This window comes from Mobula birostris, chromosome 13, assembly GCF_030028105.1.
Source record: "Mobula birostris isolate sMobBir1 chromosome 13, sMobBir1.hap1, whole genome shotgun sequence".
Lineage (NCBI taxonomy): Eukaryota > Metazoa > Chordata > Chondrichthyes > Myliobatiformes > Myliobatidae > Mobula > Mobula birostris.
In genome coordinates this window covers 58,613,171-58,629,212 of record NC_092382.1, presented here as the reverse complement: position 1 = coordinate 58,629,212, position 16,042 = coordinate 58,613,171, and the positions used below count along the sequence as shown (strand labels likewise).

The 16,042-nt window shown below is 45.7% G+C and overlaps 1 protein-coding gene and 1 non-coding gene across 2 annotated transcripts in view; one reads left to right on the top strand and one right to left on the bottom strand.

Moving 5' to 3' along the window:
• Positions 1 to 16,042, top strand: part of LOC140207956 (scavenger receptor cysteine-rich domain-containing protein DMBT1-like) — a 73,912-nt gene that overhangs the window by 215 nt on the left and 57,655 nt on the right. The window contains exon 2 of the mRNA XM_072276492.1: positions 420 to 536. Coding sequence (XP_072132593.1) covers positions 420 to 536 — 117 coding nt within the window. The remainder of the gene's footprint in view (positions 1 to 419; positions 537 to 16,042) is intronic.
• Positions 1,003 to 1,095, bottom strand: trnar-ucg (transfer RNA arginine (anticodon UCG)). The gene is made up of 2 exons: positions 1,059 to 1,095; positions 1,003 to 1,038 (listed from the first exon to the last, which is right to left on the bottom strand). It is a non-coding gene; the product is annotated as a tRNA-Arg (tRNA).

Here is a 16,042-nt window from a genome sequence, read left to right as displayed (position 1 = left end):
GAACTGGTTGGTTCTTTCCTTGAGAAATGTGGAGATTTTTAAGGCCTTTTAATACGGGGACTGGACGTTCACAGAGAATATGAGACGGTCATAGTCAGGGAACTGGAATTTGGTGAGTCGATCAAGAGCTCGGGAAGGTTCGCGAATGCAGGTGGGAAGGGACTGAGTATGGGGCATAGGACGGACTGGAGCTATGAGAACGCAGGATCAGTGGGGCAGGAGTAGGCCGAGACAATGAGCCTACCTGGACAATCAGATTTGTGAATCGAGTAGGAGGTAGAGCGAGCAGTTCAGGGCAATGGAACCATGAGTTTTCTACAGTGAATGCAGGTTCTCCAGAGTTGATGACGTCTGTAATAATGTCGGAGACAGTTCTGTGATCGTCCGCACCCCGGAGACAGTTCTGTGATTGTCCGCAGTCGGGATTATTCAAGGTGTACGGATGAAGACGTGTCTGAGAGTTCCCGCCTTGTCTCAGCAAGGTAGAGGTCAGTCCGCCACTCTACAACAGCAGCACTTTGTCTGCATGATCGAAGGTAAATTTGGGGATGGGGGTTGAGATTCGGGAGGGCAGCGTATTCAGAGGGTGTCCTGATGCTGAGGCGGTTGATGTCTAGTTGGCAATTAGTGATGAAGATATCCCAGAACAGGCAGAGGACCAGTGCGCTGAGTCCAAGAAGAGGAGGAGGGTTGGAGACAGGACAATGTACCGTCACTGCTGGGTGGTGAATCCTCGCCGATAAGGTGTGCTCGGAGACGGAGATCAATGGGAAATAAACTTCACCTTCCCAGCAGCACCACCTGAGCGTCTGAGAAGCTCCAACCAATTGTTTATGAAAGTGTCTGCAGAAATACCACATAATATTATATGTTGTGAAGATGAGGCATTACGTTTTCACCGAGGGTGTAGTACTCCGGTTAATCCTCACGCGGAATTGAGAAAATCAGTTGGCTGCAGGGAGTGAGAGACAGAATGGAACCGAATCCGCCAGGTTTTCAAAACGACCGTGGCAGGACTCGAACCTGCAATCTTCTGATAACTTCCACCATGTCAAGCACCGAAGTCAGACGCCTTATCCATTAGGCCACACGGCCGTATTTTGTGAGAAAGGGAACATGCTGAATGCTGCAAGGAGTTTCCACCTGTTAAGTGGCTTCCTGACCGAGCTAAAGGTACACGCAAGCAGTGATTTCATCCCAGGTGAACATTCGACCTGTTGTCAATATCTCTCCATGCATTCCTGCTTTGAGCTGTACAATATTTAGTTTCTGTCACACAGAAAGGAATTCTCAAAGGCACATGCCACGGTCTTTTGCAGCGGCGTTATATTCTGCGATTGGAATCAGTGAAATGGTCCACCACATTCAAAACATTATTGATAGAGTCAACTCGATTTCTTTTCAGGTTTTCAGCCGTTGGTTTGGTATTCCCGAACCGAGTAGCCATGTGTATGTGTCGGGTAAGCGTTAGGGTGTTCGGATCTTCGGCTGCGCACAGCCGGGCGTGCCGTCAGCGCGTCATAATATGGTAACTATCGGATTATTGCATTTGCCCAAAACACGGAAATCGTCATTCTCGAACCAGATGGCAAATTCCTATAATATTTGTTTACTTGAAATCAAGCAATATGATAACAAAGCTAATCAAATTTTATTTAATTCGACATAAATTTATCTCATTTTACAACTCCAAACATTCACAGTTTCTCCGAGTTACAGAGCACGGATTCGATAGGTATGCCACAGCACGTCCATGGGGTCCAAAGTGCATGAAATACCTATTTCCATGTTTCCTGTGGTTGGCACATATCTCTCTAAACTGTCCTTATCCAACTCCATGAATTCTGGTAAGCACGGCGAGCAAAGTAATTCGGCCTAGAATCTGAACACACATGGGTGGGCCTAAAGCAGAAGTTTTAAATGCTGTGAAGAAAATCAGAACTTCGGAGCACAAGAGAGAGAAGAGCAGACGAGGTGGCCGAGAAGTTAAGGCGATGGACTGCTAATCCATTGTGCTCTGCACGCGTGGGTTCGAATCCCATCCTCGCCGCGAAGTGTCAATCGGGAGGACCACTTTTGAAACTGTCACTTTAAAACATCCAAGCTTCCAAATTTTGTCACAGGGACGCCAGGCGGTTTGTTAGGTGAGTCATGAAAAGCGATATTCATCATTCATTTATCACCAAATTTGGCCTCAATACCGCAAAATATCGGAGCAAAATTAGGCTATTCGGCTCACCGATCTCCGCCATTGCATCACTGCTGACGCCTCACCTTGAGTATTGTGAACAGTTTTGGGTGTCTCATCTTAGAAAATATGGGCTAGCACTGGAGAGAGTCTAGAGGACGTTCACAAGGATGATTGATGACTCCAGGACTGTACTCGCTGGAATTCAGATGGATGAGAGGGGGATCTAATTGAAACTATTCGAATGTTGAAAGGACTAGACAGAGTAGATGTGGAAAGGGTGATTCCCATGGTAGGGGAGTCTAGGACAAGGGGGCACAGCGTCAGGATAGAGGGGCGCCCTTTCAAAACAGAGATGCGTAGAGATTTATTTGGCCAAATGGTGGTGAATGTGTGGAATTTATTGCCACATCCAGTTGTGGAGGACAGGTCGCTGGGCGTATTTAAGGTAGAGATTGGTAGGTTTTTGACTAGACATGGCACCAAAGGTTATGAGGAGAGTGCTGGGAGCTGGAGTTCATGAGGAGAGAAAAAAAAAAGATCAGCCATGATTGAATGGCGGAGCAGACTCGATGGGCCAGATGGCCGAATTCTGCTCCTATTTCTTATGCTCTTATGGTCATACATATCATTCCTCTCAACTCAATTCCCCTGCCTTCTCCTTGTCACATTTGACACCCTTACTACCTGTCCACCTCCTCAACTGCCGCTTTAAATATACCCAGTTACTTGCTTTTCACGGCTATGCGTGGCAATAAATTCCACAAATCCATAACTTTCTGGCTACAGAAATTGATTCTCGTCCCTTTTCTTAAGGGACGTCCTTATCTGAGGTTGTGCCCGCTGGTCCTCGACTCTAGCACGACATCAAAATCCTCTCCAGGTCCATTCTAACTCGACTTGTCAATATTTGATAGATTTCACTGAGATCCCCGACTCATTCTTCGAAATTCCATCGACCAAAGCCCAAGGTCCTAAAATATTTCTCACATGTAACTCTTTTATTCCGGGCATCATTACCGTGACGGTCCTCTGGACTATCTCCTTCGCCGGCACATCCGTTTTAGATAAGGGACCCGAACCGTTCGCCATATTCCAGCTGCAGTCACATGAAAGTCTTATAAAGGCTCCGCATTACATATTTGTTTTTATTTTCTAGTTCTCTAGAAATAAATCTTGACATTCCATTTGCCTCCCTTTCTACCGTATAGTCCATCTGACACTTCATTGCCTATCTCTTCATCTGACCAAGGTCTTCCGCAAATTTTTTGTTTCCTCAAGACCACCTACCCTTCAACCTTCGTTGGATTGTCCGCAATTTTGGCGGCAAAGTCACCAATTTCTGGCATATAAATTGAAAAGATGCGGCCCTAATACCGACTAGTCACCGGCATCCCGACCAGAAAAGGAAGGGGAGGGAGGGAGGGGAGGGAACGCCGACTCAGACCATGTGAGGCCTGTGTCGGGCATTTTCATGCCTTACAAGGCGCAGATTGGAAGTGTGTGTGGGGCGCCACTCCTCGCACAGATTAGAGCAATGTGTGATTAAGTGCCTTGCTCAAGGGCACAAACACGCTGCCACAGCTGAGGCTCGAACTAGCGACGTTGAGGCAACTAGACGAACGCCTTAACCATTTGAACACGACCAGAAAAAGTCCCTTTTATTCTAACTGTTTCCACCCAAAGAATGTACCATTTATCTACGGCGGTATCTTTGCAGTATTATGAGGAGCCTTTATCATTTTTTAGCAGACTCGTGTGCTGCACTTTGTCGATGACCTCCTGAAAATCCAAGTAAACAACATCCAGTGACTCTCCTTTGCATATTCTGCCTGTTATTTCCTCAAAGAATTTGAAGCGATTTGTCAGGCTAGATTACCCCTTGAGGAAACCGTGCTGACTTCGGCCTATTTTATTATGTGCCTCAAAGTGCCGTGAAACTTCATCGTTAATAATAGCCTGCAACATCGTCTCAAACACTGAGGTCGCGCTAACAGGCTGATATTCTCTCTTTTGCTTCCCTCCCTTCTTAACGAGTGAATGACGTTTCCAATTTTCAAAACTATTCGAGAATGTTGTGCTTCTCGAAGGATCACTATAAATGCCTCCACAATATCTTGGGAGAAGTAGATTGGCGTGAATGTCGACACGATATGCCATGGCGATTAGTTTCTCTTTTTCGCTCTCTCTGTGTCTGTCCCTTCATTTATCATCAAAGTGTGGAGACTTTATACAGCCCTGGGATTCGGCTGCATACGGTCAGCCACGAAGAAAATAAACCTAATAAAACTCATTAAAACAACAGAGGACTGTCAAACACCCAGTGTGCAGAGAGAGAGAAATATATCGTAGAAAAATAAAACCACGAAAACAGTTTTCAGGTCACAAAGCCAGGCATCACTGCAGCCGGACAAACAATCCACCAGTTGCAGTTCACAGCCTCAGGCTAACACAGAGACGAGCAAAACCCCGCGGAGCAATAAGCGGAGCCGAGCAGTCCCTTGTCTGTAACAACGGGCCATTTCTATCCAGCCTTTTTCTCAAATTGTCAAAACTTTGTGACATTCCTCGCTCTCTGTTACTTCGATCGCCCTCGAGATCGGATTTCGTCGCTTCGATTCGGCCAGTACCCGACACCGGCGTCGTCTGTATTTCCATTTGACTTAGAGTGTGTTTCCAAGTTTTCTGATAACTCGAAAGAAGGTGAGGGGGCCGGTTTTAACGCGCAAATTTGGACTTATGTTCTGATAGATAGAAACAGTAAGTGAAAAGTCGGCATGTGGAGGTTAATGGTGGCAAATGTGAGGGAAGAAGAATCAAGTAGAGAAGATTGCACGTAAGTGATGTTCAAAGGGATGTTCTTGCGTCTGAGATATAGAATAGTTAGTTTGATTGTGCATCAATCAGTCAAGGCAGCAAATGCCACAGTGGTATTTATTACAACAGGGCTGGGGATTGGGAATACAACTGTACAGAGTATTAGCACAGCTACACCTCGACCACTATGTACGGTTCTGAATTCCTTATTTAAAAGAGAATACGTTCACGTTGACAGTCCAGAAGATATTACCTCAGCAGGTTCCTGGATCAAAGGTGTTGTCCTATCACGAATGGCTGAAGATGATAGAATGAGGGGTGATCTATTTGAACCAGACAGAAGCTGAGAGGACGCAGCAGGGTGGATGTTGAGAGGGAGGCAGTGAGATTAATAGCATGGAAATGGGCTCCTCAACCTGTAAACTTCATGATAGCCATCAAGGACTATTATAAATCTAAATATGTCCCAGTCCTTTATATTCCCCTTACATGACCACTTATTCTTGTCTGCATGCTGCCGCTCACCTACATTTAAAGCGACACATAAAGTAAGTCAAAATCACACATAAATTTGGGATGTTGGAGAAAACTGGGACATCGAGGTTAAACACCTGTCATCACGCGAATTTCGTGTAATCTCCACTTACTCCCACCAAAGGGATATGTTTCCATTTGCAGTACAGCTTTCAAAAATGGACATAACGGGTCTGATTTACAACTGAGGTAGTTCGTAATTTCTTCCTACAGAAAGAACGAATGGCTGGAATTCTCTACCTTAGAGGTTTGCTGAGATTAGATCACTGGCTGTACATAATGAAATAGAGGATACATTTTCAAAGACTAGGGATTTAAAACAATGTGGACATGATAGAGGAGAAAAATTGTGAGAGGAGAAAGATTCATAGATTGTATCGACTCGCAGGGCTGGTTTGATGGGCTGAACAGCCTACAGTTGCATTTATTTGTTTATGTTCCTGTCTAAAGAGAAAGAGGGATCTCGGCTGGTAACTCAGAACACAAGGACTTGAAGGGAAGGGTTGGAGCATTTACCTCCAGGATGATAAAGTAAACAGGGCTGGGCAGCAGCGATATCCAGAGGGAAATCACACCTCTCCCAGTCCATCGTCCCTCTTTCACCTCAGTCTCATTTGTATTGGTTGTTGAAAGTCTTTGGGAAGAGTCTGGACACAAACTATTCATAGTCCATTCCCTCCGCATGGATTAGTTGCCTGACCTTCTGAGTTTCTGCAGCAATTTGATATTTTTGATTTACGTATCTGGAGTCTCTCATGTCTCCATAGTGCTCAATGGTTTTGTGAATTTTCACCAGATGTTATCTCTGTCTCTGTGTTCCGCTTGGTGACTCCATCTTTCTCTGTCTGACAACTTCCTGTAACAAACACCGCATAGGTAAATACTGCTGCCGCAAACAAATAATTTTACGACTGACAGGTCAGTGACGATATATCTGATTCCGATTGGAAAATGACCTATGGAAACTATAGCAGGCAGCAAGAAATTCAAAGTGCTCGAAGCAAGATCATAGGTGGATCAACTGTAGCAATTGACTGCGTCGTGGGGTAGGAATTTATAATCAATTTTAATAAATGTACTCACGCAGTAACAGCCCATTCAAACCAGGCAGACCCAGCCTGCCTTTGTAATCTGTACCAGCTACATTAACCACGCTCCTTTCAAGTGACGGTCATATTAACTGTTCCCATCTCTCCTTATGCAATTAGACAGCGTCCCTTTGAAAATAAATATTGAGCTGAATTTATAGGAACCATCTCCATGTGTAAAGAAGGCTCCACGAGAGCTGGAGATATCAGCTGAGTTCCCAGGAATATAATGGCAACATTTCCCTGTGGAGAATGGCAGTGCACAGGATAAATCCCCCCACACCAGCACAATGTCCCTGTTGGGCAGATATAGAGCGAGCGGGGCATACATCCACAAAATCAAACCCCATACAATAATGTTGAACACACTGTGTGGTATGCACCCATGCATGACCACATCCACCCGTAGAATGGCCTTTCATAATCGAACCTCTCTTTTTCTCACAATCTTCTTCAGTACCTGGATGATCAGAGTTTTGGTCACTCTGTTGTTGGATTAAAATTATTATACTGGAAGTAGTGTAGAAAGTTTTGAAGAGGATGTTACTTGTCCAGAGAATCAGAATTATTGGGTAAATTTGGCCAAGCTGGGTATTTATTCCTTTGAACGTAGAGGAATGGGGATAAAAGTTACTGGAATGTTTAAAAACAGAAGAGTCATATATAAGGCTGTCGCTGACAATCTTTGCTCCTGATTAGGAGTGTCGAAAATGACTGGCACAGTTTTAAGTTGAGAGGGCAAAGATTTAGAAGGTGCTGAGAATCAGGAATGAGGCCAGAAAAAGTGGCTGACGCAGCTTCACTGGGATAATTTAAGGAGCGCTTGTCACGGTCCGGTCCGTGAACTCCGTATTCCAGATCACAGTCCGGTCCACCGACCCTTGCTCCAGGTTTTCCTGTTTACCCTGCTTCTGTTCGTGTTTAGCTCTAATTGAGGCAGCAGATGCTCATTGTGGCTGGCTGCATAAATACCTCCAGAGATCAGGGCGTGGTCGCTGGATTGTTCTTGTCCTTACACCTTGTATCCCTTGCTCGGCTTTCTGTTTCCTCGCCTGAAGCCCTGCCTTGTCTTGCCGGTAACTCTCGCTTCACCTGAAGTTCTCGTCTCGCCTTGCATTGCCTGAAGCCTTGCCTTGTCTTGCTGGTAACTATCGCCTCGTCTCGCCTGCAGTCTTGCCCTGGAGCCACCTTGTACCTAGTTCCCTTCCTGTCTCTTGCCTCCGCCCAGGTAAATCAGGCCGTCTTGCCGTTACCTGCCGTTGGTTCTGTCCCTCCAGTCCCTTGCATCCGTCGAGTAAACCAGGCCGTCTCGACGTTACCTGTGGTTGGTTCTGTCCTTTCCTGTCCCTTGCCTCCGTCGGGTAAGCCAGGCCGTCTCGCCGTTGCCTGCGGTTGGTTCTGTCCCTTCCTGTCCCATGCCTCCGTCGGGTGGTGATCCGCGACCTGCCCAGGCGAACCACGCCCTTCCCAGGAGGATCCTGCCTAGCCTCAAGCCTGAAGACTCCAGTCTCCTGCCTCCTGCCAGGCCTCACCTCTAGCTTCAAGCCTGAAGACTCCAGCCTCGTCCTGCCTGCCTGCCAAATCTCGTCCTTGCCTAGTTCTGGGCTCCGAGCCAGAGGCAAGACCAAGGTACTGGGTCCTTGTCCAGTCTCTGGGCCGGAGTCCACGCCCGGGCTCCTAGCTCTCTTGTCCAGTCCTGTTCCGGGTTCCCGGTTTTCGTGTCCATGTCCCTGCCCTCACCCTGTATACTAGTCCTCTCCCTAGTAGTTCAGTGTCTGTGTCTTGCACTTGGGTCCGTTCCCAGCCACCTCCGTATGAGAGCGCTTCGATCGGTACATGGGCGATGTTTAAGTAAGTTGATAATGGTTGGTCTGATTATCTATCTAAGGCATCCGTTAGTCTTGCGAGACCATGGATCGGCGCCTGGAAAGTCTTCACTCTCCAGGGCGCAGGCCTGGCCAAGGTTGTATGGAAGACCAGCAGTTGCCCATGCTGCAGGTCTCCCCTCTCCAAGACACCAATGTTATCCAAGAGAAGGGCATTAGGACCCATACAGCTTGGCACCAGTGTCGTCGTAGAGCACTGTGTGATTAAGTGCCTTGCTCAAGGACACAACACGTTACCTCGGCTGGGGCTCGAACTCACGACCTTCAGGTCGTTAGTCCAATGCCTTAACCTCTTGGCCAGTATTAATATTAAAATGTAAGGGTCAAAGCTAAAGTCGAATTTACAATTATACTTCGCACAAGAGCATGGATGCACAGTTTCAATGTACGACGTTTCTGTACATCCAAACTCACCTGGAAGGAGAGTTTAGAACCCTGAATGGTAGTGAGGGAGGAGGTGTAGGGGAAGGTGTAGCACTTGCTCCGCTTGCGAGAGTACGCGCCAGGAGGGCGATCAATGGGGAGGAGGGTCGAATGGACAAGGAGTCGGGTGGGGAGCGATCCCCGCGGAAAGCAGAAGGTGGCGGGGTGGGGAGTGAAGCGAAGATACGCTTGGCGGTGGGATTCCGTTGGAGATGGCCATAAGAGGAGAGAGATGGAGAAATTAAATATGAAGAGCATCATGCCAATAACATCATCAATCATACATTTTTGCAGATATATAAATAGTAAAAGACATGGGAGGGCAAACATTGCATTGCTGGAAAATAACCCTGAAGAGACAGTAAGGGAGTTCAGGGAAATTGCGGACGAACTGAACCGTATTTCCGCAGTCTTTACTGTGGAAAACACGAACAGTATGCTGAGAGTCCGAGGGTGTCAGGGGGCAGAAGTGAGTGCATTTGCTTTGACCAAGGAATAGCTGCTTGAGGAACTAATCAGTCTGAAGGTCCATCGGCCACCTAGAAATGACGGGAAGAGTTCTAAAAGTGGCGTCTAACGACATTGTGGGTGCTATAGTAATCACCTTTCAAGCATTAATATATTCTGGCATGGCTGCAGACGACTGAGAATACCGAATGACACTTCACACTTTGGAAAGGGAGGGAAGCATCAGAAAGGAAATTATAGGTCAGTGACCCTGCCTTCAGTGTTTGGGAAGATGTTGGAGTGCATTGTTAAAGATGCGGTTTCGGGATACTCGAAGGCACATGACAAAGTAGGCCAAAGTCAGCATGGTTTCCTTAGGGGAATCGGACAAATCCGTTAGAATTATTTGAGGAAATAGCAAGCAGAGTGGACAAATGAGAATCAGTGGATGTTGTGCACTTCGATTTTCAGAAGGCCAGGTCAAGATTCCGCACATGAATCTGCCCAGTGTATTACATGAAAGATCCTAGCATAGGTAGAGTATTGGCTGATTGACAATCGGAAAAGTGGGGGAACAAAGCTATAACTTTCGGATTGGCTGCCGGTGACTAGTGGTGTCCACAGGGACACCCACACACAACCACAAGGCTACTTATATTCCAAGCCACAAGATGGGAATCAGGTGCCTATGATTAAGTCAACCAAAACAAGGAACAGCTGGAAGACCCGGAGTACTGAATCCAAGAACCGGACCGTGAACCTGAATGCGGACTTCACGGACAGGACCATGAGAAATGCCTAACGATTGAACCTTCCTAACTAACCTTCCGTGTGGAACATTGTCAAAGGCCTTACTGAAGCCCGTATAGACAACATCCTCCGCTTTACCCTTGACAACTTTCTTAGTAACATCTTCAATAAATTAAATAAGATTTGTCAAACATGAACTTCCACGCACAAATCCTTGTTGACTGTTCCTAATCTGATCCTGTCTATCCAGATAATTATATATACCATTTCTAAGAATACTTTCCATCAATTTACACACCACTGATGTCAAACTCACAGGCCGATAATTGCTAGGTTTACTCTTAGAACCCTTTTTAAACAATGGAACAACATAAGCAACGCGCCAATCCTGCAGCACCATCCCCGTTTCTAATGACATTTGAAATATTTCTGTCAGAGTCCCTGCTATTTCCACACTAACTTCCCTCAAGGTCCTAGGGAATATCCTGTCAGGGAATACTCCCAATGACTTGGCTCCACAGCATATCTACAGATTTGCCACCCTCTGACTAAAGTAATTTGTCCGCATCTCAGTTCTTACACCCTAAGGGGAGAAGGGGAGGCCGTGGCTGACAAAGGAAGAAATGGACAGTATAAAAATAAAAGAGAAAAAGTATAACATAGCAAAGACGAGTGGGAAGCCGGAGGATTGGGAAACGTTTAAAGAGCAACAGAAGGGAACTAAAAAGGTAATAAGCGGAGAAAAACTGAGGTACGAATGTAAACTAGCCAAGAATATAAAGGAGGATAATAAAAGCTTCTTTAGGTATGTGAAAAGGAAAAAAAAATACTTAAGACCAAAACTGGGCCCTTGAAGACAGAAATGCGTGAATTTATTATGGGGAACAAGAAAATGGCAGACGAGTTGAACAGGTACTTTGGATCTGTCTTCACTAGGGAAGACACAAACAATCTCCCAGATATAATAGTGGCCAAAGGACCTAGGGTAATGGATGAACTGAAGGAAATACATATTAGGCAGGAAATTAGGCAGTTGGGTCTGAAGTCTGATAAGTCCCCGGGACCTGATGGTCTGCATCCCAGGGTACTTAAGGAGGTGGCTTTAGAAATCGTGGACGCATTGGTAATCATTTTCCGATGTTCTATATATTTCATGATCAGTTCCTGTGGATTGGAGGGTGGCTAATGTTGTCCCTCTCTTCAAGAAGGGAGGAAGAGAGAAACAGGGAATTATAGACTGGTTAGCCTGACGTCGGTGGTGGGAAAGATGCTGGAGTGTATTATAAAAGATGAAATTACGACACATCTGGATAGTAGTAACAGGATTGGTCTGAGTCAGCATGGATTTACGAAGGGGAAATCGTAGTTGACTAATCTTCTGGAATTTTTTGAGGATGTAACTATGAAAATGGACAAGGGAGAGCCAGTGGATGTAGTGAACCTAGACTTTCAGAAAGCCTTTGATAAAGTCCCACATAGGAGATTAGTAGGCAAAATTAGGGCACATTGTATTAGGGGCAGAGTATTGACAGGGATTGAAAATTGGCTGGCTGCCAGAAAACAAAGAGTAGCAATTAACGGGTTCCTTTTGGAATGGCAGGCGGTGACCAGTCGGGTACCGCAGGGTTCAGTGCTGGGACCGCAGCTGTTTACAATATATATTAATGATTTAGATGAGGGGATTAAAAGTAACATTAGCAAATTTGCCGGTCACACAAAGCTGGGTGGCAGTGTGAAATGTGAGGAGGATGTTATGTGAATACAGGGTGACTTGGACAGGCTGGGTGAGTGGGCAGATGCAGTTTAATGTGGATAAATGTGAGTTTATCCACTTTGGTGGTAAGAATAGGAAGGCAGATTATTATCTAAATGGAGTCAAGTTAGGGTAAGGGGAAGTACAACGAGATCTAGGTGTTCTTGTACATCAGTCACTGAAAGCAAGTATGTAAGTACAGCAGGCTGTGAAGAAAGCTAATGGCATGTTGGCTTTCATAACAAAGGGAATTGAGTATAAGAGCAAAGAGGTCCTTCTGCAGCTGCACAGGGCCCTGGTGAGACCACACCTGGAGTACTGTGTGCAGATTTGGTCTCCAAATTTGGGGAAGGATATTCTTGCTGTTGAGGGAGTGCAGCGCAGGTTCACGAGGTTAATTCCCGGGATGGCGAGACAGTCATATGTTGAAAGATTGGAGCGACAGGGCTTGTATACTCAGGAATTTAGAAGGCCTAGAGGGGATCTTGTTGAAACATATAAGATTATTAAGGGATTGAACACGTTGGAGGTAGGAAGCATGTTTCCGCTGATGGGTGAGTCCAGAATCAGAGGCCACAGTTTAAGAATAAGGGGTAGGCCATTTAGAACGGAGATACGGAAAAACTTTCTCACCGAGAGAGTGGTGGATATATGGAATGCTCTGCCCCAGAAGGCTGTGGACGCCAAGTCTCTCTATGCTTTCAAGAAAGAGGTGGATAGAGCTCTTAAACGCAGCGGAATCAAAGATTGTGGGGATAAGTTAGGAACTGGATATTGATTGTGGATGATCGGCCATGATTACAGTAAATGGCGGTGCTTGCTCGAAGGGCCGAATGGCCTAATCCTGCACCAATTGTCTATTGCCTATTGTCTATTCTAAAAAGATGTCCTTCAATCCTGAAGGCGTGCCCTCTTGTCCTAGAATCCCCTACCATGGGGAATAACTTCGCCGTTTCCAATCTGTTCAGGCCTTTTAACATTCTGGAAGCTACTATGAGATTCCACCCCCGCCCCAGACTCATGCTCCTGAACTTCAGGGAATACAGCCCAAGAGCTGACAGACGCTCCTCATACGGTAAACCTTTCATTCCTGGATTCATTGTCGCGAATCTTCTGTTAACCTTCTCCAATGTAAGTATATCCTTTCAAAAATAAGGAGCCCAGTACTGCACACAATACTCCAAGTGTTATCTCAACCGTGTTTTATAGAGCCTCAAAATCTCATCTCAACATCACACCTGCGCTGATGTTCTATCCCTCTAGAAATGAATGCTAGTCCTGCTTTCCTTCTTCACAACCAACTCAACCTGGAGGTTAGCGTTTAGGGTATCTTGCACAAGGGCTTTCAAGTCCCTTTGCATCTCTGCATTTTGAATTCCCTCCCCATCTAAATAATAGTCTGTCCGTTTATTTCCTCCACCAAAGTGCATCACCATACAGTTTCCAACATTGTATTTCACTTGCCACTTTTTTGCCCATTCCCGTAAACAATCTAAGTCTCTCTACAGGCTCTCTGTTTCCACAACACTATCCGCTCCTCCACCTATCTTTGCATTATCGGCAAATTTAGCCACAAATCCATTAATGCCTTTCTCCAAATTGTTGACATACATCGTAAAATGCAGCGGTCCCAACACCAACCCCTGTGGAGCATCACTGGTAACCGGCAGCCAGCCAGAATAGGATCCTTTTATTACCACTCCCTCTTTTCTGCCGACCAGCCAATGCTACACACACGCTAGTAGTTTTCCCTGTAATTCCATGGGGTTCTAATTTGCTAAGCAGCCTCATGTGCGGCATCTTGTCAAAGGCCTTCTGAAAATCCAAACACTCCTCGTCTGCTGCATCTTCTTTGTCTACCGTGCTTGCAATTTCCTCAAAGAACTGTAGTAGGTTTGGCAGGCAGGAATTTCCAATCAGGAAACCATGCTGCCTTTGTCCTCTCTTGACATGTGCCTCCAGGTATTTCGTAATCTCATCCCCAACAATCGATTCCAACAACTTCTCAATCACTGATGTCAGGCTAACAGGTCTATAGTTTCCATATGTCAAAATTGTGAGATGGACAGTGCACTTATGAATGATGACATTTTACGGAGCAGTACATTCTGGCAAACAGACTGTTCTATGACTTCATTCTACACCCTATTCGTTGCTCAACCTCATACAGCCAATTGAGCAGCGCCTCATCTGTAACATTCTATGGGTTGGCAACACAAATTCTTAAATGTTGAATAAAAATATACAAAATAAATAAATTAAATATTTAAATAAGTGCGTATTTAAATTCATAATTTACTCGAAATAAAACTCTCAGTATCAGCGCGTTTCTGTTCCAGCAGCGTTTGTATGAATACATTTCTCTCTCAGTAATTCTAAATTGCTCCCTTCACCGTGTATCTCTGCACTCTTATGTTTGCCGACTCTGTTATCCGTTCCACTATATGTACACCAGAGTATCAATTTATTCGAGCGATGTCCCATTCATAAATAATATAATATTAATTTCGATTTTCTTCTGACAGCTTCAGGCTGGTCTGTAATATGCCTTGTATATTTTTCATGGAGTGTGATGGGACGGTGCGGAAGGAGCTACACTTTGTGTCTGACCCTGGGAGAATGCGCGATGGGACAGTGTAGAGGGAGTTTCACTGTTTTTGGACATCCGTGATATACTGTATTTACTCAACCAACTAATGCTGTCGAGCCCCTGTCATGCTATCGCGATTGCATTACCGTGCTGGCCCTATGCCGGATCCTCGGAGGTATTATCGCCCGAGATTTTGACTCTGCTCTCCGTGTCCACAGCTGAGCCATCAGAGAGGGTTGCTGTTTTCTCCCGAATTCCTCTTCCGGAATGCTGCCATCAGTCTCTCAGTCATTCTGATGTTGTTGTGCGGGATAAGCGTTTCCGCAGCATTCAAGTGGCCGGACTGGTCATGGACGATTGCGCTGAGAATCTCTAAAATGCTGATGGGTTTACTTTCCGTGTTAACCAAAGCAACTGCAACGGGATATGGAACAAATTCGCTGTGAAGAGTGGGGATATGTATGACAGAAACATAGAAACATAGAAAATAGGTGCAGGAGTAGGTCATTCGGCCCTTCGAGCCTGCAGCGTCATTCAGTATGATCATGGCTGATCATCCAACTCAAAACCCTGTACCTGCCATCTCTCCATACCCTCGATCCCTTTAGCCACAAGAGCCATATCTAACTCCCTCTTAAATATAGCCAATGAACTGGCCTCAACTGTTTCCTGTGGGAGAGAATTCCACAGATTCACCACTCTCTGTGTGAAGTAGTTTTTCCTCATCTCGGTCCTAAAAGGCTTCCCCTTTATCCTCAAACAGTGACCCCTCATTCTGGACTTCCCCAACATCGGGAACAATCTTCCTGCATCTAGCCTGTCCAATCCCTTTAGAATTTTATACATTTCAATCAGATCCCCCCTTAATCTTTTAAATTCCAGAGAGTATAAGCCTAGTCGATCCAGTCTTTCATCATATGAAAGTCCTGCCATCCCAGGAATCAATCTGGTGAACCTTCTTTGTACTCCCTCGATGGCAAGAATGTCTTTCCTCAGATTAGGGGACCAAAACTGCACACAATATTCCAGGATTGGTCTCACCAGGGCCTTGTACAACTGCAGTAGTACCTCCCTGCTCCTGTACTCGAATTTTCTTGCTATGAATGCCATCATACCATTCGCCTTTTTCACCGCCTGCTGTACCTGCATGCCCACTTTCAATGACTGGTGTACAATGACACCCAGGTCTCGTTGCACCCCCTTTTCCAAATCGCGCACCATTCAGAAAATAATCTGTTTTCCTGTTCTGGCCACCAAAGCGGATAACTTCACATTTAACCACAGTAAATTGCATTGCTATGAATTTGCCCACTCACCCAACCTATCCAAGTCACCCTGCATCTTCTTAGCATCCTCCTCACAGCTAACACTACCTCCCAGCTTCGTGTTATCCGCAAACTTGCAGATGCTGCATTTAATTCCCTCGTCTAAGTCATTAATATATATTGTAAACAACTGGGGTCCCAGCACTGAGCCTTGCGGTACCCAACTAGTCGCTGCCTGCCATTCCGAAAAGGTGCCGCTTATTCCCACTCTTTGCTTCCTGTCTGCCAACCAATTCCCTAT